The sequence below is a fragment of the Oncorhynchus tshawytscha genome, unplaced genomic scaffold, assembly GCF_018296145.1.
Source record: "Oncorhynchus tshawytscha isolate Ot180627B unplaced genomic scaffold, Otsh_v2.0 Un_contig_37_pilon_pilon, whole genome shotgun sequence".
NCBI classification, from domain to species: Eukaryota; Metazoa; Chordata; class Actinopteri; order Salmoniformes; family Salmonidae; genus Oncorhynchus; species Oncorhynchus tshawytscha.
In genome coordinates, this window is record NW_024609825.1 from 871,035 (window position 1) to 895,811 (window position 24,777).

General features: G+C 43.0%; 1 protein-coding gene across 7 annotated transcripts in view; it reads left to right on the top strand.

Moving 5' to 3' along the window:
* LOC112263830 (DENN domain containing 2B) overlaps positions 1-24,777 on the top strand; it is an 82,547-nt gene that overhangs the window by 12,961 nt on the left and 44,809 nt on the right. For 4 of the 7 annotated variants that reach the window (XM_024440452.2, XM_024440455.2, XM_024440451.2 and 1 more), the window contains exons 2-3: positions 9,231-9,329; positions 22,835-24,133. In XM_024440452.2, the coding sequence (XP_024296220.2) occupies positions 9,256-9,329; positions 22,835-24,133 (1,373 nt within the window). In that variant the 5' untranslated portion in view covers positions 9,231-9,255. The remainder of the gene's footprint in view (positions 1-9,230; positions 9,330-22,834; positions 24,134-24,777) is intronic. The other 3 variants (XM_042319089.1, XM_024440456.2, XM_042319090.1) reach the window with 1 other exon arrangement.

Genomic DNA, 24,777 nt, shown 5'->3' on the forward strand with positions numbered 1-24,777 from the left:
TCATATACCAAGTGCCAGCAGTCAGTATTTTCATATGTGTGCAATGCTTGATTATGTGTGTGATGTTAACAGAGAGGTCTATTTTTTGGGTGACCTGAACATTGACTGGTTAGCATCTAGCAATCCTCTCAAGAGGAAGCTTCTAACTGTGACTAATACCTGTAATATGAACCAGGTTATCACTCAACCAGCTAGAGTGCATACCAAAAGTGTTGGATCTGTGACATCCACTTGTATTGATCATATCTTTACTAACGCTGCGGAGCTTTGCTCCAAAGCAATATCAGATTCCATTTTCTGTAGTGACCATAACATTGTGATAATAACAAGGAAAGACAAAGTTCCAAAGTTTGGGCCTAATTAATTTATAAGAGATCATAGAAAATGTTTTCACAGGACCCTCTTTTCAAAAGTAGTGCACTATATATGGAATAGTGCCATTTAAGACATTACCGTACTCTAGCCCTAGACACAAACCATGACCACCTTTTACTGAACATGGTTTGACAGTTTGCTGCTGCTTTGACATCCGAGGAGAGAAACTCTACGTATTTCATCCCATTTTTCTCCCCAATTTCGTGATATCCAATTACAATCTTGTCTCATCACTGCAACTCCCCAACAGGCTCGGGAGAGGCGAAGGTTGAGTCATGCGTCCTCTGAAACATGACCCGCCAAACCGCACTCCTTAACACCCGCCCACTTAATCCAGAAGCACCGTTTACTGACGAATGAAGTCAGCCTGCAGGTGCCTGGCCCACCACAAGGAGTCGCTAGAGCGCGATGAGCCAAGTAAAGCCCCCCCGGCCAAACCCTCCCCTAACCCAGATGACGCTGGGCCAACTGTGCACCGCGCATGGGGCTTCCGGTAACGGCCAGTTGTGACACAGCCTGGGATCGAAATGGGAGGCCTATGGTTTGTTTTTTAATGTGAAGAGATGGTATCAGTCTCAGGAAGTCAGCTGGTTAACGCCTTGCTGTTTTCTCCCCAAAGCCCCATCTTGGACTTATCTGACCCAAATCTCTCCATTGTTGTGAACTTGTGAAGTAGGTTGTGCATATAACCTATATCACTACACTTTTAGAAAAAAAGAGTTCCAAAAGTGTTTTGGAACTTTGGCTGTCCCCATAGGATAACTATTTTTGGTTCCAGGTAGAACTTTTTTGGATTCCATGTAGAAACCTCTGTGGAAAGGGTTCTTCATAAAGTGTAATTAAAAGGGTTCTCTTATGGGGACAGCCCAAAAAATGTTTTTGGTTCTAGATAGCACCTGCCACATGGTAAATATTGGCTGATTGCACATAGAGTATGAGAAAGATGCAGAGACATTGCTACAGTGAAAGTTGAGACACAACACTCAAAACTGAAGTAACAAAATATTAAGTAGGCATTTGGGCGGCAGGTAGCCTCGTGATTAGTGTTGGGCCAGTAACCGAAAGGTTGCTAGATCGAATCCCCGAGCTGACAAGGTAAAAATATGTCGTTCTGCCCCTGAACAAGGCAGTTAGCCCACTGTTTCTAGGCCTTTATTGTAAATAAGAAAGTGTTCTCAACTGACTTGCCTAGCTAAATAAAGGTAATTTAAAAAAATGCAAATTTTGTGAATTTAATTTCCTATGAATCACCAATTCACTTGTTGCCCTCAACTTGGCTTCTTTGTAATTACACGCTGACACCTGCCTACTGTTCTTGCATTGCACAAGTAGCCTGTTTATTTAACAATCACTGCCATTTCCTTGTCATTACAAAGTGTTCCATATACACTGAGTGTACAAAACATTAGGAAAACCTTCCTAATATTGACTTGCACCTCTTTATGTCCTAAGAACTACCTCAATTCACCGGGGCATGGACTCTACAAGGTGTTGAAAGTGTTCCACAGGGATGCTGGCTCGTTTTGACTCCAAATCTTCTCACTGTTGTGTCAAGTTGGCTGGATGTCCTTTGGGTGGTGGACCATTCTTGATACACACCTGAAACAGTTGAGCGTTAAAAACCCAGCAGCGTTGCAGTTCTTGACACACTCAAACCACCTACTGTAAAGGCTGTCGTAGGTGGAAGAAGGAGAGGACCAAGGTGCCGCGTGGTACGTTTTCATGATCATTTAATTACACTGAACACTAGAACAAAAATAACAAAACGGAACAAACGAAACAGTCCTGTCTGGTACAGAGACAGAGAACAACTACCCACAACTCAAGGGTGAAAACAAGTATGGTTCTCAATCAGAGACAACGATTGACAGCTCTGATTGGGAACCATACCAGGCCAAACACATAGAAATACAAACATAGAACAAAACATAGAATGCCCACCCCAACTCACGCCCTGACCAACCTAAAATAGAGACATTAAAAAAGGAACTAAGGTCAGGACGTGACACCTACTACCATACCCCATTCAGCCTCTGAATGGCACACATATAAACTCAGCAAAAAAAGAAACATCCTCTCACTGTCAACTGTGTTTATTTTCAGCAAACTTAACATGTGTAAATATTTGTATGAACATAACAAGATTCAACAACTGAGACATAAACTGAACAAGTTCCACAGACATGTGACTAACAGAAATGGAATCATGTGTCCCTGAACAAAGGGGGGGTCAAAATCAAAAGTAACAGTCAGTATCTGGTGTGGCCACCAGTTGCATTAAGTACTGCAGTGCATCTCCTCCTCATAGACTGCACCAGATTTGCCAGTTCTTGCTGTGAGATGTTACCCCACTCTTCCACCAAGGCACCTGCAAGTTCCTGGACATTTTTGGGGGGAATGGCCCTATCCCTCACCCTTCGATCGAACAGGTCCCAGACATGCTCAATGGGATTGAGATCCGGGCTCTTCGCTGGCCATGGCAGAACACTGATATTCCTGTCTTGCAGGAAATCACGCACAGAATGAGCAGTATGGCTGGTAGCATTGTCATGTTGGAGGGTCATGTCAGGATGAGCCTACAGGAAGGGTACCACATGAGGGAGGAGGATGTCTTCCCTGTAATGCACAGCGTTGAGATTGCCTGCAATGACAACAAGCTCAGTCCGATGATGCTGTGACACCCCACCCCAAACCATGAAGGACCCTCCACCTCCAAATCGATCCCTCTCCAGAGTACAGGCCTCGGTGTAACGCTCAGTCCTTCGACGATAAACACAAATCCGACCATCACCCCTGGTGAGACAAAACCGTGAATCGTCAGTGAAGAGTACTTTTTGCCAATCCCGTCTGTTCCAGCAACTGTGGGTGTGCACATAGGTGACGTTGTTGTCGGTGATGTCTGGTGAAGACCTGCCTTACAACAGGCCTCCAAGCCCTCAGTCCAGCCTCTCAGTCTATTGCGGACATTCTGAGCACTGTTGGAGTGATTGTGCATTCCTGGTGTAACTCGGGCAGTTGTTGTTGCCATCCTGTATCTGTCCCGATGATGTGATGTTCGGATGTACCAATCCTGTGCAGGTGTTGTTACACATGGTCTGCCACTGCGAGGACGATCAGCTGTCCATCCGGTCTCCCTGTAGCGCTGTCTTAGGCATCTCACAGTACGGACATTACCCTGGCCACATCTGCAGTCCTCATGCCTCCTTGCAGCATACCTAAGGCACGTTCACGCAGATGAGCAGGGACACTGGACATCTTTATTTTGGTGTTTTTCAGAATCAGTAGAAAGGCCTCTTTAGTGTCCTAAGTTTTCATAACTGTGACCTTAATTGCCTACCGTCTGTAAGCTGTTAGTGTCTAAACGACCGTTCCACAGGTGCATGTTCATTAATTGTTTATTTTTAATTGAACAAGCATGGGAAACAGTGTTTAAACCCTGTACAATGAAGATCTGTGAAGTTATTTGGATTTTTTCGTATTATCTTTGAAAGACTGCGTCCTTTTTTGCTGAGTTTACAATCCATGTATACATTGTCTCAAGGCTTTAAAATCCTTCTTTAACCTGTCTCCTCCCCTTCATCTACACTGATTTAAGTGGATTTAACAGGTGACATCAATAAGGGATCATAACTTTCACTTGGATTCACCTGGTCAGTCTATGTCATGGAAAGAGCAGGTGTTACTAATGTGTTGTACACCCAATGTAGGCAGTAAGCCTCATATTTGGAAACTGTACTGATCTGAAGTACTTCCAAAATTGATACCTAGGCCTATAAAGAATCCTGGGGTACTCTACATTTGTTTTGATATAACCATTAAGATTAGCTGAGAGACTTTTAAAATGTGTTTTTATTTGCTGTGGTTTATCAGTATGCCTGTCTTTATAAGTTCTCCTTTTTTCTAAACATACTGTATTTGCTTTCCAGATGTTACTATTGAAAGTGTTTTTACGCACAGGCAACAGTATTTTTACAGCTGTGCATCTTTCAATAGGTCAATGAAAAAACGTATTTCATCAAGCTGTAGCAGGTATTTAAAGGAAATAGCAATATTTTCAGACATCTGATATTCTGTCCAAATTTCATCTAATATTTAATGTGCTTCAGTGGTGGTCGGTGAAGTTTAAAATGAGGGAGGAGGATTATTATTTTTTATGAACATGGTCTTATTTCTATTACAGCATATTGGATAACTGTCATTCATATTCCATTCACCCAGCTCAATGTACTGTCGATAGGTTTAGGCTACTACATGATACTCTAATTTTCTCTATACCCATCATGAGGTTGCTGCAACCTAGTCTATGAATTAAAGTTTACAGGTCGAGAAAAAAATGTGAGTAATCAAGGTGACAGTGACACATTCAATACTGCCTTGCACACTCTTGCTTGCATCTCACTGATCTAGGGTGTAATCATTAGTCCAACAGTTGCAAACAAGAGTTTCTATTGGACAAATTCAGTTATGTTCTTCCCCGTTTTGTTCTGTTTGCTTCAGTTTTAAGATGTTTTTTTTTCTACAGAATCAGCTGTCTGTGACTATGTGAAAAAACCTTCATATCATAACCGCTAACCGCTACACACAGCCTATATCATTGTCACCATATTAGTTAATGTCTGATAGTCAACATAGCTACTAGAACTAAAGCGTTAGTAAACCCACTACAAACATGCAGTGCAGTGTACCATCAGCAAGCAGTTTAGCAGTTACACCTGTGGGTGGCAATAAATTAATAAAACCAAAAGCTTATCTTGGAAGAGTTCCAGTGTTGGACAGCCATAGCCAGCTAGCTCACATAGCATCCCTCTCTGTTTGAGGTGGGTGCTTGAGTAGACTAAACTAGCTAGCTGCATTCACTAGCTAAGTGAAAAAATACAACTAAATCTTAATCTCTCTCTCTCTCTCTCTCTCTCTCTTCTCATTCATTTTTAAAGAAATTATTTGTTCAAAAACTGACGTCCTCTGGAAGTTGTCATAATTACTTTGTAAGTCTATGGAAGGGGGTGAGAACCATAAGCCTCCTAGGTTTTGTATTGCAGTCAATGTACCCAGAGGAGTATGAAAACTAGTTGTCCTCCGGCTACATAATGGTGCTACCCCACAGAGTGCTGTTGAGGCAACTGTGGACCTTCATTGCAAATCAGTGTGTTTTAATCAATTATTTGGTGACATGTAAATATGTTTAGTATAGTTTTATCTAAAAAGGATAACTTTTTTTAATGTTTCACTATTTTTATGAAATTCACTAAAGATGATGGTCCTCCCCTTTCTCCTCTGAGGAGCCTCCACGTATGTGCTTTCATGTTCTGTTTTTCTCACATGCCTTTTAATGTTGGTGACATTGATGATTGTAGTAAGTGAAAGCATGTACAGATGAAACTCCAAGTATACCTTTGGGTACTTATGGTTGTGTGCACAGAAATAAATACAGAACAGAGCCTATGGCTATGTGTTTGAGTGTAGACTAATCACCATCACTGCACTCCAAGGCTCACATTCGGAATACCTTGGCTTTCCCTGCCTGCAGAAGATCCGAATGAACCAAAACAACTGCAGTTGTTAAGATCTGTCAGGATATTCTGGCAATTCCCTGTGCAGCTGGATCAAAATGAAGACGTATGCTCTGTCCTCTCAGTCCACTAAAACAGGAAATAGATGACAGCAAGAATTCCTTCGCTCTCCTCATGTGTCTCTATAGGGCTCAGTGCCATCTCTCTCCTCATCTGTCTCTATAGGGCTCAGTGCCGTCTCTCTCCTCATCTGTCTCTATAGGACTCAGCTCAGCTCCACACCTCTGATCTCTCTGGGTTTTCTGTTGACCTCCATAGAAACCAAAACACTTTGGAAGAGGGGTTGTTTCAGTGCTGAGACTGTATTTTAGATTAGATTGGCATTTGAAGGGAGGAAACTGTGCAAGGGACATGTGGGCATCCAGGGACCGTTTATGGTGAAATGACAGGGTGTTCATTTACGTAATTTAGCAGACGCTCTTATCCAGAGAGACTTACAGTAGGGAGTGCACACATTTTCTTACTTTTTTGGTACTGGTCCCTTGTGGGAATCAAACTCCTGAGCCACATGTGATCACGGGTTACAGACACGGCTTCCTCTGGGTGCGGATGTCTGCGATGTCATGAACACCACGTTATACAGAGAAGTTATACAGACGTTATACAGAGAAGCGTTGAAGAAACAACAGATTTGATCTGAACATGCATTTCAACACAATAATACATGAATATATAATAAAGATGTTTTGGTGAAATTATGATAATGGCAATGATATGAACTACATTATCAGGCAGAGAAATATGCAAGACTGGAAGTCATTACCCTTTGATTGAATATAATGTTGATGAGAGTAGTGTAAATGTGATGGCCCGTTTGGCTCACATGCTGACTAGACCAAGCATGCGCGTGCGTCCGCCCGCCATCAAAATATCAGGTTGAAATATCAACATGAAATCTGGACCAGCTATATTCATTTGGGGACAGGTCGAAACACATGAAACATTCATGGACATTTAGCTCGCTAGCTTGATGTTGCTAGCTAATTTGACCTGGGATACAAACATTGGGTTTTATTTTACCTGAAATGCACTAGGTCCTTTTTTTCTGGATCTTTGTAGAATTTTGACCCATTTTGAGTCTCTACTCTGACAATTAATCCACAGATGAAATGGGAAACATGGTTAGTTTCTAGTAATCTCTCCTCCTTCAGTCTTCATTTTCTGTGGACTTTATATGGCGATTCGCAACCAAGTTTAAGGTGCATTAACGCCACCAACTGGAATGGAGTGTGGACCTCAGTTCATCTTTCAATCACCCACGCGGGTATATGCTCCTATAAACCAATGAGGAGATGGGAGTTCTATTTTAGCACCTGGCTACGCAGACATTCGTTGAAGCACACAAGCATGAAATGTCATCTGGTCTGTTGAAACAAAAATAGAACTGTTTGGCCATAATGACCATCATTATGTTTGGAGGAAAAAGGGGGAGGCTTGCAAGCCGAAGAACACCATCCCAAACGTGAAGCACTGGGCTGTCAGCATCATGTTGTGGGGTTGCTTTGCTGCAGGAGGGACTGGTGCACTTCACAAAATAGATGGCATCATGAGGGAGGAAAAGTATGTGGATATATTGAAGCAACATCTCAAGACATCAGTCAGGAAGTTAAAGCTTGGTCGCAAATGGGTCTTCCAAATGGACAATGACCCCAAGAATACTTCCAAAGTTGTGGCAAAATGGCTTAAGGACAACAAAGTCAAGGTATTGGAGTGGCAATCACAAAGTCCTGACCTCAATCCTATAGAAAATATGTGGGCAGAACTGAAAAGGCGCATGCGAGCAAGAAGGCCGACAAACCTGACTCAGTTACACCAGCTCTGTCAGGAGGAATGGGCCAAAATTCACCCAACTTAATGTGGGAAGCTTGTGGATGGCTACCCAAAACATTTGACCCAAGTTAACAATTTAAAGGCAATGCTACCAAATACTAATTGAGTGCATGTAAACTTCTGACCCACTGGGAATGTGATGAAAGAAATAAAAGCTGAAATAAGTTATTCTCTCTACTATTATTCTGACGTTTCAAATTCTTTAAATAAAGTGGTGATCCTAACTGACCTAAGACAAGGAATTTTTACGACGATTAAATTGCAGGAATTGTGAAAAACTGAGTTTAAATGTATTTGGCTAAGGTGTATGTAAACTTCCAACTTCAACTGTGTGTGTAAATGTATTTTGCAACACTCGCGCACGTAACGCAGGCGATGTGGTCAACATGTCAGTCAGATCCCTGTTTAGCCTGAGTCCTCAGAGCCTTCAGCAGCACACAAACTACACGCCTCTAAAACTAAAGTCTGCAATAAAAACACAGCTAGGCTTTTTTTTCTAGCCCTCTAGGTGAACACGTTCATGGGAAGAGGGCAAGTCTGTTAGTCTTGGCTGCTCTAGTCAAGCAGAGACGGATAAAAACACACATTCCAATCAGAAGGGGATGGAGTGTCTCCCCTCTTTAGTTGGCTCTATGCTTTGTTTGCAATTACTGGCTATTCTTGCCCACTTCAATCTCAAATAGCGATTTTAAGGGTGCACCGTAATTACAATCTAGAGACCGTGCTCTGTAATTTCTTTAATTCTACCTTTTAAAGTTTCGTGCTCTCTAAATTGATGGGAAAACAATGGAGTGAGATTGAAGGTTTCTTTTAAACAAGCCCAGATCTCCTGTCCAACTGGCTTGAATGATTCAGAAATATCTCTGCCGTTTCTGTGGCAACCAAAGACATTTGTCTTCTGTTGTGAGACTTCAGGGACCATTCTCGTTTGGAGCTGTGACCTCATGATTACTGTATTTCCATTCATTTGTATGAAAAGAGAGAGGTGCTGGATTAACAGAGCAGAGCCTAGAGCACAGATGAGTCCCTCACACAGCACAGACCTTTCTCTCCTTGATTGTTGTACTTTATGCTCTGGTGTTTACTCACACTGTTAGGAATCCAGTGAAGTCATCCATCTGATATCTGATATGGCACTCCCATGGCTGAGATTAAGCTCCATATTTGTCATGGTTTTGGCCAAATATGCACAGAGCACATTGACCCACTTATACTCTCAAGGTCTCAAATTCAAGTGTGAGTGTTTTGGGTAACGCTTTATTTCACATAACTAATTTTCTTATTACTGCAGTTTATTAACAGTAAGTAATGAATTGTTGTGATTTATAAGCATGTACACGGCTACAAGTATACCCTCACCCAAACAATCACAAAGACTTCAATCTGTTGGATGCTGATGTATTGTCCATGTTACGGCTGGGGAGTTTCATGTGTTGTATCCTGTCTGTCTATCAGGCGTGTGGGCGGTCCGAGGGTGACGATGACTGCCAACAAAAGTTCCAAGGCTGCAACCCGAGCAAGAGGGGCTAATGTGCCCCGGGACATCCCCGACAGGTCAGTGACATCCCCACCAGCCTCTAGGCCAGGGAGAGGCACATTGACAGGGTGGATGGAAAGGGGATGGCTCTCAACATGCACTATGATGTCAGTAATAACCAGTGCAGGTGCTCATATCCTTTATTGCCTCAGAGGACATTTTCTTCAGGTAGTAAAGCTATTTTTGTAAATCTGTACCGTGGGATCCCACTATGTGTCTGTGTTGAGTGATACACTGCATACAGTAGGTGACATGGCTTATCAACCCACAGTTATTAGCTTTACGCAATTATTAATAAGGAAGTACTGATTGTATTCTGTCTGCCTTTTCGCTAGAGCTACAGGGCTAGAACTAGTAAACTCAGCAAAAAAAGAAACGTCCTCTCACTGTCAACTGCGTTATTTTCAGCAAACTTAACATGTGTAAATATTTGTATGAACATAACAAGATTCAACAACTGAGACATAAACTGAACAAGTTCCACAGACATGTGACTAACAGAAATGGAATCATGTGTCCCTGAACAAAATCAAAAGTAACAGTCAGTATCTGGTGTGGCCACCAGCTGCTTTAAGTACGGCAGTGCATCTTCTCATCATAGACTGCAACAGATTTGCCAGTTCTTGCTGTGAGATGTTACCGCACTCTTCCACCAAGGCACCTGCAAGTTCCCGGACATTTTTTGGGGGAATGGCCCTAGCCTTAGCCCTAGCCCTCATCCTCCGATCGAACAGGTCCCAGACATGCTACATGGGATTGAGATCCGGGCTCTTCGCTGGCCATGGCAGAACACTGACATTCCTGTCTTGCAGGAAATCACGCACAGAATGAGCAGTATGGCTGGTGGCATTGTCATGCTGGAGGGTCATGTCAGGATGAGCTTGCAGGAAGGGTACCACATGAGGAGGATGTCTTCTCTGTACGCACAGCGTTGAGATTGCCTGCAATGACAAGTTCAGTCCAATGATGCTGTGACACCACGCCCCAAACCATGAAGGACCCTCCACCTCCAAATCGATCTCTCTCCAGAGTACAGGCCTCGGTGTAACGCTCATTCCTTCGACGATAAACGCAAATCCGACCATCACCCCTGGTGAGACAAAACCGTGACTCGTCAGTGAAGAGCACTTTTTGCCAGTCCTGTTTGTTCCAGCGACGGTGGGTTTGTGCCCATAGGCGACGTTGTTGTCGGTGATGTCTGGTGAGGACCTGCCTTACAACAGGCCTACAAGCCCTCAGTCCAGCCTCTCTCAGCCTATTGCGGACAGTCTGAGCACTGATGGAGGGATTGTGCATTCTTGGTGTAACTCGGGCAGTTGTTGCCATCCTGTACCTGTCCTGCAGGTGTGATGTTCGGATGTACCGATCCTGTGCAGGTGTTGTTACACGTGGTCTGCCACTGCGAGGACGATCAGCTGTCTGTCCTGTCTCCCTGTAGCGCTGTCTTAGGCGTCTCACAGTACGGACATTGCAATTCATTGCCCTGGCCACATCTGCAGTCCTCATGCCTCCTTGCAGCATGCAGATGAGCAGGGCATGCAGATGACCCTGGGCATCTTTCCTTTGGTGTTTTTCAGAGTCAGTAGAAAGTCCTCTTTAGTGTCCTAAGTTTTCGTAACTGTGACCTTAATTGCCTACCGTCTGTAAGCTGTTAGTGTCTGAACGACTGTTCCACAGGTTCATGTTCATTAATTGTTTATGGTTCATTGAACCCTTTACAATGAAGATCTGTGAAGTTATTTGGAATTTTAGAAATTATCTTTGAAAGACATGGTCCTGAAAAAGGGACGTTTCTTTTTTTGATGAGTTTAGTATCTGCTTTTGTAAGCCATCCTCTACATTCTGGAATAGGGCCCCATTCAACTATAAACTCTTTGTGGTCTGAGCAGAGGCTTGTTTGAGTTACCATGTTGAGAGATGACATCTTCCTCCTGGAACAGAGAAACAAACAGGGCTCGTAAATGAATGTGCTGGCGATAGACTGTTCTGTTTTGTGATCGGTCTTTCCCTTCGACACTATATATACACACACTGTGTCCACTGAAACTAGGCTTAGAGTGAAGATTTAAGATCTACAGGAACTGGCATCAACTGGCATGGAGTGCTTACATCGGACTCACAGGGGTGCAACTGCAAGCCTTCACCATCTGCTACTTGGTGTGTAGTCTGTCAGGATGTTAGTTTACCTAGTGCTACATGTCCTTGTATAACACAGCAGTCAGTGGCTATGGCTCTGACATGTTTTAGTTGGATCTCTTATGTGAATAACCTTGAGAAGGGCTGCCAATTGGAAGCTAGTTACAGCCCTGACTGGTACATTGACCCAGTGTGAAAACACCATAGCCTGTGAGGAGTTTAACATGACTACCACTGACAGATACATTTTTTAAGAGAAATAGATTAGTTGTTTTTCTGTTACCTCACAATGTCTCCTGAGTTAGATACACTCTTAGAAAAAAAGGTGCTATCTATAACCTAACAATATTGTTATTCTGCTGTCCCTATAGGAGAACCCTTTTTGGTTCCAGGTAGAATCCTTTTGGGTTCTATGTAGGACCCTTTCCACAGAGTGTTCTACATGGAACCCGAAAGGGTTCTACTTGGAACTAAAAAGTGTTCTCCCTGGAACCAGAAAGGGTTCTCCTATGGGGACACTCGAAGAACCCTTTTGTAACCCTTTAAGAGTGTAGTTAGCCCTGGTCTCTTTCCAATAATCTACAAAGGTTACATCAAGTGTTGGAATCTAATAATTGTACCCCATCGCTCATTTAACGACCCCAGTCGAGATAAAGAAGTTCTCTAGAAACAATAACACTCCCAAACTCTGTTACCATCAACACTCTACACATGATGTTTCTATCGTTTTTGACTTATTAAAAATTGCACAACGTTAAGATGATTTTAAGAGAAGAAACTGTAATTTATGCACAGAGAGAGCACCGTTATATACTTGCCCCCACCTTCCCTTAAGTCTCTCTACCCCCCCCCCCAAAAAGAATGATTCTGACGGTAAATCACTTGGCAGGAAAGAATTCTGCAAAGACAACTTCTCATAAGATCAGGGAGGGGTGCAGCAGGGCTTTGATGGGCACTTATTTTAATAGAAAATATTATTGCTGAGAAAAGAAATGAAGTCACTGGAAAGCTGGATATAAATCTATAAAAAGGTAAAAGGAAATGAAATAAAACACATTAATGAGAGGAAGAGGAGGTGTGTCTTGAGGGTGAAGCTCAAAGTGAAATGGAGCGGATGTTAATGGCTTCTCTCTTTTTTCTTTTTGAAAATCTATCTATTTATCTGGGTTACTGGAAGCCCTCCTTTTGTGGCCTGGTCTATCAACCAAACAGGAAGTGACCTTTGGTTGATATGATGTGCCCTGGCTGGAGGACAGTGGGTCCAGGACCCAGGCCCTAACTGGCACCCAGCTCAGTACATGTGTGGCCGCCACAGTTGAAGCTGCCCAGCGCCAGTGCAGGCTTGTTTTAACTGGCCCAGTCCTGACCACCAGAACACCCTCACAGACCCCAACCACAACGCAGCTATCCGTACCAGAGAATTCTGCACTTGATGTTTTCCTTTTGTGTGAAGGGGTTTAATACTGCAGTCAAACCAGTTTTATGACTCCTGGAGTAATCTTGGCCAGGGCGTGCCTAAGAGGGTATTTTTGAACGTGCGCTGTTAATCTACCGGCTGATTCAACTTACATTTGGGTATAATGGTCTGATGGCTGGATATGGGGTGTTAAAATCTATATATTACACAGGTTCTGTTGATATTTGAAATACATCTACAGTGATTTTACACTGGGGCAGTTTTGACTATCACAGAATGTTATGGCTGCTGATAGGTCAAACAAGAATCAGACTGAATTTAGACTAAACTAAAATATAAACACAACATGCAACAATTTCAATTATTTTACTGAGTTACAGTTCATATAAGGAAATCAGTCAATTTAAATATATTTTTTTAGTCCTAATCTATGGATTTCATCTATGGGCAGGGGCGTGGCCTTGGTTGGGCCTGGGAGGGCATAGGCCCGCCCATTTGGGAACCAGGTGTAACGCAGGTCAACTAATGTTGAATACTTATTGTTATCACGTTTCAGGTAAGACCCAAATGTAGACTGTGTTGAAGTAACAATGTTTATTACAGCAACAGGGTCAGGCAAATTACAGGTCAAGGGGTCGATAATCCAGAGTAGTGGCAAAGGCACAGGATGGCAGCCAGGGCCAGGTCAGGCAGTGTAGTCGGGCAGGCGGGCTCAGAGAGGACAAGCAAGGGTCAAAACCACGGGGGCGAGAAAAAGAGAGACGGGAAAAGCAGGAGCTGAGAAAAACGCTGGTTGACTTGACAAACAAGACGAACTGGCAACGGGCAAATAGAGAACACAGGTATACAGTGGGGCAAAAAAGTATTTAGTCAGCCACCAATTGTGCAAGTTCTCCCACTTAAAAAGATGAGAGAGGCCTGTAATTTTCATCATAGGTACACTTCAACTATGACAGACAAAATGAGAAAAAAAATCCAGAAAATCACGTTGTAGGATTTTTAATGAATTTATTTGCAAATTATGGTGGAAAGTAAGTATTTGGTCAATAACAAAAGTTTATCTCATTACTTTGTTATATACCCTTTGTTGGCAATGACAGAGGTCAAACGTTTTCTGTAAGTCTTCACAAGGTTTTCACACACTGTTGCTGGTATTTTGGCCCATTCCTCCATGCAGATCTCCTCTAGTGATGTTTTGGGGCTGTTGCTGGGCAACACGGACTTTCAACTCCCTCCAAAGATTTTCTATGGGGTTCAGATCTGGAGACTGGCTAGGCCACTCCAGGACCTTGAAATGCTTCTTACGAAGCCACTCCTTCGTTGCCCGGGCGGTGTGTTTGGGATCATTGTCATGCTGAAAGACCCAGTCACGTTTCATCTTCAATGCCCTTGCTGATGGAAGGAGGTTTTCACTCAAAATCTCACGATACATGGCCCCATTCATTCTTTCCTTTACACGGATCAGTCGTCCTGGTCCCTTTGCAGAAAACCAGCCCCAAAGCATGATGTTTCCACCCCCATACTTCACAGTAGGTATGGTGTTCTTTGGATGCAACTCAGCATTCTTTGTCCTCCAAACACGACAAGTTGAGTTTTTACCAAAAAGTTATATTTTGGTTTCATCTGACCATATGACATTCTCCCAATCTTCTTCTGGATCATCCAAATGCTCTCTAGCAAACTTCAGACGGGCCTGAACATGTACTGACTTAAGCAGGGGGACACGTCCGTCACTGCAGGATTTGAGTCCCTGGCGGCGTAGTGTGTTACTGATGGTAGGCTTTGTTACTTTGGTCCCAGCTCTCTGCAGGTTATTCACTAGGTCCCCCCGTGTGGTTCTGGGATTTTTGCCCACCGTTCTTGTGATCATTTTGACCCCACGGGGTGAGATCTTGCGTGGAGCCCCAGATCGAGGGAGATTATCAGTGGTCTTGTATGTCTTCCATTTCCTAATAATTGCTCCCACAGTTGATTTCTTCAAACCAAGCTGCTTACCTATTGCAGATTCAGTCTTTCCAGCCTGGTGCAGGTCTACAATTATGTTTCTGGTGTCCTTTGACAGCTCTTTGGTCTTGGCCATAGTGGAGTTTGGAGTGTGACTGTTTGAGGTTGCGGACATGTGTCTTTTATACTGATAACAAGTTCAAACAGGTGCCATTAATACAGGTAACGAGTGGAGGACAGAGGAGCCTCTTAAAGAAGAAGTTACAGGTCTGTGAGAGCCAGAAATCTTGCTTGTTTGTAGGTGACCAAATACATATTTTCCACCATAATTTGCAAATAAATTCATTAAAAATCCTACAATGTGATTTTCTGGATTTTTTTTCTCATTTTGTCTGTCATAGTTGAAGTGTACCTATGACTAAATACTTTTTTTGCCCCACTGTATATACACAGGGGATAATGGGGAAGATGGGCGTCACCTGGAGGGGGGTAGAGACAATCACAAGGACATGTGAAACAGATCAGGGTCTGACAATTGTTACTAGTGAGATTCTAGTAACCAATCATATTATATTATATTGTGATATGTTTAAAAGTTTACAGCTATTACAAATCATCTGTCAGAAGCTGCATGACGAGCAGTTTATTTTGAGCCAATCACAACTCAATACTCTCTCTTCGTCCCTCTCCTAACCTCACGTTCTACACTAGTGGGCTCCAACATGTTGAAAAGGAGCTAGAACGAAACTTGAAGAGCTACCGCCATTCTATGGAAGAAAGTTATATTAAAAGTTATATTCTATGGAATAGAACTATTCTATGGAAGAAGTTTCAAATCGTTGTGAGAAGTTGTAAAAAACTGAACTAAAAAGACATAACCAGATATTAACACTCACTTATCTATCCGAACGTACTGTGAAGGGGTTGAGGGAAAGATTGACCCCGGGATTTGGTTAGGTTTAATAAGGAGAACGAGCCGCTAGCGATTAGGCTAGCTAAACTATTGCTAGCATTTTGTGCGTGTTCATACTGAACCAAGCATACGCACAAGCCGTTAACATTTAGGCTAGCTCAGCTATCGATCAATTTAAATAGCAAACATTAGTGATCATGCTAATCCTTCATGGCAAACTATTTTAGTTTTCATACTTTTATAAAATGTGATTAGCTATTATCATAATCCATGTTGGTACACAGTTATGTTTTAGATTACTTTATAAGAAATGGTGTAAAGGTGTAAGCACTAGTACTTTCCATTTGCTCAGACTAGATTATTGTTCAGTTCATGTGAGCCTGGTGCTATAGTTAAACTGGAAAGCATTCCTGTAAGAGGTTAAAGCTAAGAGCTATATTAATGTTAATATGAAAGGTACTCATGGTATATATATTGTGTGATCCTCTTTGTAAAACAAGTCAATTTTTTTGAGTATGGATTCAGTTCTACCAAGGATGGCGAGCCGCCCGAACCCAGGACATCCGTAAGTAGATTTACATGTGAAGAGTTATTTTTCCTTTTCCTTGGAGGACACTGAATTTGCACTGCCATACAACGGTCTGGTAGGACTCTTTGTTGCAAGACATCATTGCACCATACATTGCAGTGGGACTGTCATAAGCATATGCCACATTTATACACCTTACAGTGTTTATTGATTGATATGCACAGTCACTCACATTTGATTCCATCTCATAGTGGTTTATAAGTCAGTATTTGTGAATTGGGTTGTGTTTTTCTGTGGATTCGGATGTGGAGGTCCTGGGTTGGCATGGTTGCATGTGGTCTGCAGTTGTGAGGTTGGTTGGACTTACTACCAAATTCTCTAAAATGAGTTTGGAGGCAGCTTATGGTAGAGAAATGAACATTACATTATCTGGCAACAGCTCTTGTTGTCATGGTTGTCGTAAGAACGGGACCAAGGCGCAGCGGATGTTGAGTTCCACATATTTATTGAAAAGTGAAACTAAAGCAAAAAACAAATAAATCAAATAAATGAACAGCTAAACATGACTAGGTGGTGTACAGGCACAAACACAAAACAATATACCACAACACACAGGTGGGAAAAATAGCTACTTAAATATGATCCACGATTAGAGACAACCAGCTGCCTCTAATTGGGAATCATACAAAACACCAACATAGAAATGATAAACTAGAATACCCCCTAGTCACGCCCTGACCTACTACACCATAGAGAAACAAGGGCTCTCTATGGTCAGGGTGTGACACTTGTGGACATTCCTGCAGTTAGCGTGCCAAATGCACGCTCCTTAAAAACATATGTGGCATTGTTGTGTGACAAAACTGCACATTTTAGAATGGCCTTTTATTGTCCCCAGCACAAGGTGCACCTGTGTAATGATCGTGCTTCTTTAATCAGCTTCTTTAAATGCTACACCTGTCAGGTGGATGGATTAAATTGGCAAAGTAGAAATGCTCACTAACAGGGATGTAAACAAATTTGTGCACAAAATGTGAGCGAAATAAGCTTTTTGTGCGTATGGAAAATTTCTGGGATCTTTTATTTATGCTCATGAAACATGGGACCAACAGTTTACATGATGCGTTTAGATTTTTGTTCAGTATATAATGTGCATTTGGAGCAATACTGTGGATATATACCGTACAGTTTGATTTAAAGGCCATTAGCAATAATGTTTCCCCAGCAGAAGCTAATGTTGAACATTGCTCCATCAAAATGCTTTCTAGACATATTCTTACAAATGAATGTGGCAAATCAAAACTAAAGGTAGATTAATTACAGAACTGATCAATGGGGTTCAACCTTGAGAATGTTGGTAACTAAAAGTCATCCGTCCTCTTGCTATTTTCACCCGTGTTTGGTTTTTATCCATTTGCTTTCCCTTGAAACCATATCGCATATGTTTCCGTTTTAGACACACTGGATAATTGGACATAACTTTGGACTTTTACCACAGTCAACTGGAACATGATCTAGCTAGCACTATTCTGTAAAACGATGATGTATGAATAGCTTCATCCAGGACACTGCTCATTATGGTCCTGGACTAGACTTAAACCGTGTCCAGGAATCTGAACCTATGAGTCCAGCCTCTGGACTGGGTTTAATGAGAGTGAATCCTGAGTCCAACCCCCAGGTCCAAACCAGGCATGTGGAGCCAGTTTCACTCCTCTCTACCTCATTATGAGAAACCAAGCAGTTTCAACTGGAGAAGTTAGATACAGTAGACCCTCAGAGCTAATCTGTAGTTATCTGGTTCTCATACATACTGTACACCCCTATGGCATTGTTCCTACATGCTGATTGATGGTTTGGGTCTGTCAAGTTCCACTGGTTAACTCACTTACCAGGAGCCATTTTAGTGGAGTATCATACACTGCCTTCAGAAAGTATTCACACCCCTTGACTTTTTTCACATTTTGTTGCATTGCAGCCTGAATTTCAAATGGATCAAATTGAGATTGTTTTTGTCACTGGCCTACACAATAACCCATAATGTTAAAGTGGAATTATCTTTTCAGAAATGTTTACAAATTATTTAAAAATGAAAAGCTGAAATGTCTTGAGTCAATAAGTATTCAACCCCTTTGTTATGGCAAGCTTAAATAAGTTCAGGAGTAAAAATGCACTTAATAAGTTGCATGGACTCACTCTGTGTGCAATAATAGTGTTTAACATGATTTTTAATGACTACCTCATCTCTGTACCCCACACATACAATTATCTGAAAGGTCCCTCAGTCGAGCAGTGAATTTCAAACAGATTCAACCACAAAGACCAGTGAGGTTTTCCAATGCTTCGCAAAATAAGGTCACCTATTGGTAGATGGGTACAAATAAAAACAGCAGACACTGAATGCCCCTTTGCGCATGGAAAAGTTATTAATTGGACTTTGGGTGTTGTATCAATACACCCAGTCAATACAAAGATACAGGCATGTTTCCTTCCTAACTCAGTTACCGGAGAGGAAGGAAACCGCTCAGGGATTTCACCAACTTTAAAACATTTACAGAGTTTAATTGCTGTGATAGGAGAAAACTGAGGATTGATCAACAACATTGTAGTTACTCCACAAAACAAACCTAATTGACAGAGTGAAAAGAAGGAAGCCTGTACAGAATAAAAATATTCCAAAACATGCATTGTGTTTGCAACAAGGCACTAAAGTAATATTGCAAAAAAATGTGGCAAAGCAATTACCGTTTTGCCCAGAATACAGATTATGTTGGGGTCAAATCCAATACAGCATATTGCTGAGTACCACTCTCCATATTTTCAAGCATAGTGGTGGCTGCATCATGTTATGGGTATGCGTGTAATCATCATGTTATGGGAAGTTCTTCAGGATAAAAAAAGAAATGGAATGAAGCTTAAGTACAAGCAAAATCCTAGGGAAAACGTGGTTTAATCTGCTTTCCATCAGACACTGGAAAATTAATTCACCTTTCAGCAGGACAACAACCTAAAACACAAGGCCAAATCTACACTGGAGTTACTTACCAAGACAGTGAATGTTCCTGAGTGACCGAGTTACAGTTTTGACTTAAATTTACTTGAAATCTATGGCAATACCTGAAAATGGTTGTCTAGCAATGATCAACAACCAATTTGACAGAGCTTGAAGCATTCTGAAAAGAATAATGTGCGAAGGTTGCACAATCCAAGTGTGGAAAGCTCTTAGAGACTCACCCAGAAAGACTCTAAGCTGTAATCGCAGCTGTAATCGCTGCTAAAGGTGCTTCTAAAAAAGTATTGACTCAGGGGTGTGAATACTTATGTAAATTAGACATTTCTGCATTTCATTTCAATAAATATGCAAAAATGTCTAGAAACATGTTTTCATTTTGTCATTATGGGGTATTGTGGGTAAGAAAAACATCTATGTAATCCATTTGGAATTCAGGCTGTAACACAACAAAATGTGGAATAAGTCAAGGGGTACGAATACTTTCTGAAGGCACTGTATTGTCCCTCATATTGTTATTTGTTCTATAATAGGTCTACCCTACATTCTTAGAACCCTTTGTCCCTCATATTGTTATTTGTTCTATAATAGGCCTACCCTACACTCTTAGAACCCTTTCCACAGAGAGTACTACATGGAACCCAAAAAGGTTTTACCTGGAACCAAAAAGGTTCTACCTTGCACCGAAAAGGGTTCTCCTATGGGACAGCTGAAGAACTCTGTGTACGTTGAGTATGGGAAATGTAAATCTTTTGACCTTAATATGTGTACAGTTCAGTAATGCTATTGAACTGGTCCATTTACCTTAATATGTGTACAGTTCAGTAATGCTATTGAACTGGTCCATTTACCTTAATATGTGTACAGTTCAGTAATGCTATTGAACTGGTCCATTTACCTTAATATGTGTACAGTTCAGTAATGCTATTGAACTGGCCCCATTTACCTTAATATGTGTACAGTTCAGTAATGCTATTGAACTGGTCCATTTACCTTAATATGTGTACAGTTCAGTAATGCTATTGAACTGGCCCATCTAATTGATTATATTTACATTATGGCTTAATCAAGCTTTAAAGGGCGTTCTTTAGTTAATACATAACTTTACCTATCTTGCAGCTTCCTTCACTTCTTTGGGCTGTTGCTATAATGACAAAACCTTTCCTGCTTTCCAAACAGACTTTAGGGGCCTAAGAATAGGTGTGTTCTGTCAACTCTACTGGATTTGAACCCGTAATGCTTGTTTAGAATTTAGAATGTACAATTTGGATTGTTTGAGGAGGCAGGCCACTTGGACATAGCAGTTTGTCAGGAATCATCAATTTGTCAGGAATCATCAAGTTTGCAGACGACACTACAGTGGTAGGCTTGATTACCAACAACGACGAGACGGCCTACAGAGAGGAGGTGAGGGCCCTCGGAATGTGGTGTCAGGAAAATAACCTCACACTCAATGTCAAGGAGATGATCGTGGACTTCAGGAAACAGCAGAGGGAGCACCCCCCTATCCACATCCATAGGACAGTATTGGAGAATATAGAAAGTTTTAAGTTCCTCGGCGTACACATCACGGACAAACTGAAATGGTCCACCCACACAGACAGAGTGGTGTAGAAGGCACAACAGTGCCTCTTCAACCTCAGGAGACTGAAGAAATTTGGCTTGTCACCAAAAACACTCACAAACTTTTACAGATGCACAATAGAGAGCATCCTGTCGGGCTGTATCACCGCCTGGTACGGCAACTGCTCCGCCCACAACCGTAAGGCTCTCCAGAGGGTAGTGAGGTCTGCACAACGCATCACCGGGGGTAAACTACCTGCCCTCCAGGACACCTACACCACCCGATGTCACAGGAAGGCCAAAAATATCATCAAGGACAACAACCACCGAGCCACTGCCTGTTCACCCTGCTATCATCCAGAAGGAGAGACTGAAAAACAGCTTATATCTCAAGGCCATCAGACTGTTAAACAGCCATCACTAACAATGAGTGGCTGCTGCCAACATACAGACTCAAATCTCTAGCCACTTTAATAATTAAAAAATGGATGTAATAAATGTATCACTAGTCACTTTAAACAATGCCACTTTATATAATGTTTACAAACCCTACATTACTCATCTCATATGTATATACTGTACTCTATACCATCTACTGCATCTTGCCTATGCCGCATGGCCATCGCTCATCCATGTATTTATATGTACAAATTCTTATTCATTCCTTTACAGTTGTGTGTGTAAAAGGTAGTTGTTGTGAAATTGTTAGATTACTTGTTAGATATTACTGCACGGTCGGAATTAGAAGCACAAGCATTTCTCTACACTCTACACTCTACACATCTGCTAACCATGTGTATGTGACCAATAACATTTGATTTGATTTGATTTGATTTGAGGAGGAGTTAGGTCACTGACACAGTGAGTCAGACAGTCTGACTTTGGCCTGCAGGTGATCAGGTGCTGTACAGCTCTCTCCCCAGTAGTCCCCACCCCCGTGTGAAAGACAGAGCCCAGAGGTGTGAAGAGATCTGTCCCAACCTGCACCTCGGATCACAGCCATCACCTCCTTGTCCCAGCCCAGCCCAGCCCAGCTCAGCTCACACTTGTTATTCTAACTGTTGCTAGCTGTGACATCAGATCCCCACCACCGCCTTGGGTTTCGCAAGCCTCAGTCAGGAGCCAAGTCCAGAAAGTTCCCAAAGTCTTCTGAGTGGGGTAGAAACGGAAGAGTCAGAGATGGGTGAGAAAGAGTGTGTTTTTCTCTGTGAAAAGCCCAAATGAGGTCAGCAGCAGGGTGTTTTATCCACATTGCTCAGCATTGAGCAGAAGCAGCGTCGCGTTAGTGGCGGTGTTAGGTGAACAATGGACCAGTCTGTAATGAGCCAGGGGCCGGGCCGGTGTCCTCTGTGAGATTGTTAGCTGTTAGCATCAGGAAACACAGACAACTCTCCCAGGACTAGTCTGGTAAGCTGCTGATGAAGGTAAGACCTAAGAGCGTCTCATCTGTCTCTCAGCGTTGTGTATTCCCATGGCTTTGTGTGTGCCGTCTACATACATACATTCTACCCAAATCATTTTAATTATGTGGAAAAATCCACGCATGCATTTTTACTGTAGATATGTATTTGCTTTGGCGTCGAACAGGGATCCCGTACTGCCAAAGTTATGTCACATTACTGGGTATTTTCCATCGGTTATTTCACGAGTGGTCAAAGTTTTCATGTTGCCTATTATCTTAGAAATACATTCTGGCAATGAAGGGTTTTCCTTTCTTTTCTTTCTTCTCTAAAGAGAGAGTTTTTTCTCCTTCTGTTGCCCTGTAAACTTTAGCTGCTACGATTAAACTCCCACTGGTAAGCTGAACACACCTGAGGTAACCACTGGTATTCCATGCCTAGTTTCTCTCAATGTGCAGTCAACAGTGTTGAGAGGAATTCACAGCAGCTCTCAGCGCCAGACTCTTTCGAGCTGTTAAGTGAGCTAAATTATTATTTTGGTATTTGGGAGCAAATAAAGTAACGTTGTAAGGAATGGTATCATGATGTTTCTGACCCCCCACTCTCATTCCAGGTGCCAGTCTGCGTCCCCACCCCCCATTCTTTCTGCCACACAGGGGCGGTACCACACCCCGCTCAGCGACAGCGAGGACAACAGGCAGCACGTCAGATACGTCAAAACAGACGGCAGACTCTTGGGCCGGGCCGGCTGGAGCAGCAAGACCGCTAGCCTCTGCAGTGGAGCCTCCCTCTCCTGTGACTTACTGTCCCAGAGTCGACTTACCAAGTCGAAGAGCATTAGCTGCCTGGACAACAAGCTCTCCATCTACAAGCCCTCTGGTGGGGCTCAGGTGGGTCAGGAGGCCCAGGGGGGCCAGGAGGAGCAGAAAGAGAACCAGAAACAGGAGGACCTTCCTGGGGGGGGTGGACTGAGTGGTGGTCCCCTGAGCTGGAGCACCCTCTCCTTGGGACCTTCATCCAACCACAGCCACAAGCGCACCCTCTCTCTCAGCCGCCCTGTGTCAGGGGCATCCTCTGTGGCCATCCGTAAGAAGATCTCAGAATGGGAGTGCAGGAGGGTGGCTCTGCCTAGGATGAGCCTGTGTCTGGAGAAGAGACCTGTAGGTGAGCGTGTGGGTGGCAGCGAGGGCTGCCCCAGCCTCCTCTCCTCACCTTGCAGTGAGAAGACCTTTGACTTCAAGAGCATCCGGAGGATGAGTAAAGCTTTCTCCGAGTGCTCCTATCCAGAGACAGAGGAAGAGGAGGCAGCCTCAGACAGTGAGTGTCTGGGCCGCTTCCAGAAGAGGCCAGGAAAGACCGACTCCTCTGCGTTATTCCTGAGCTCCCTGTCTACTCGGAAGGAAACGTCTGCTGTACTCAATCGGATACAAAAGATCGAGAAGGTGCTGAAGGAGAGCCCCAGCCAGCCACCCCGGTATCTTAGTAACTGCTATGCACCAGACAAAACGAGACAGAAGTGTGTTATGATAGGTGGGGTCGAGGACTTGGACAGTAGGGGCACCAGTAAACGCAGCAGTATATGTTCTGTGATCACAGAACCAGACGCCCTGCCGGCCTCTGATAAACTCTCCAGACAGAGGTTCAGTGTGAGCTCAACCCGGTCAGAGACCGAAAGCCCAGAGCCCCCCTGTCAACAGACACCGGAGGGCATGCCAGTCAACCCCCTGCCCAAACCTAAACGCACCTTTGAGTACGACGCCAACCGCAACCACAAGGGCACGTCGCCAAGCAACGGACTACCTCCTTGCAGTGCTTCTGAGGAGTCACCACCCCTGCTGCCCACCACCCCCGCACCCAACATGACGCAAAATCTGACGAAGGACTGGAGCTCCCCCAAGAGACTCCAGGACAGGTGAGAATAGTCACGTCACCTCTAGACGTGTACACTCTTAGAAAAAAGGGTTTGTAATAGGTTATCCGGCTGTCCCCATAGGAGAACCTGTTTTGGTTCCAGTTAGAACCTGTTTAGGTTCTGTGTAGAACCCTCTGTAGAAAGGGTTCTTTCTACCTGGAACCAAAAGTGTTCTACCTGCAACCAAAAAGGGTTCTTCAAAGTGTTCTCCTATGAGGATAGCCGAAGAACTCTTTAAGGTTCTAAATTGCACATTCTGTTCTAAGTGTAGTCTTTTGTTGTTATGGCATGTGTCAGTAAGTCCACGGTTCAGTGAACTGATGTTTTTGTGTTGTGTTTAGTGCATTCTCAGACAGTAAAACATGTGTATCTCATCCCCCGGGCCCTCCCTCCCCCTCAGAATCAGCCATGCTGATCAAACAACATGGCGAACAGGAGATGCTGATTTATGGAGCTGCAAAACAAAACATAGGTCCTGCAGGCTGCAGTAAAAACAGAGAGGCAGTGAATTTGTTTAGTTCCTTTCTGAGAGTTGCACATGGACGGCTAGAACATTTATTTGTCTTGGATTTGTAAATGTCTTTAACATGTCCTGAGAATGTTTTTACGGGGGTAAGGATCATAGACCAAGCTTTACTTTGTTG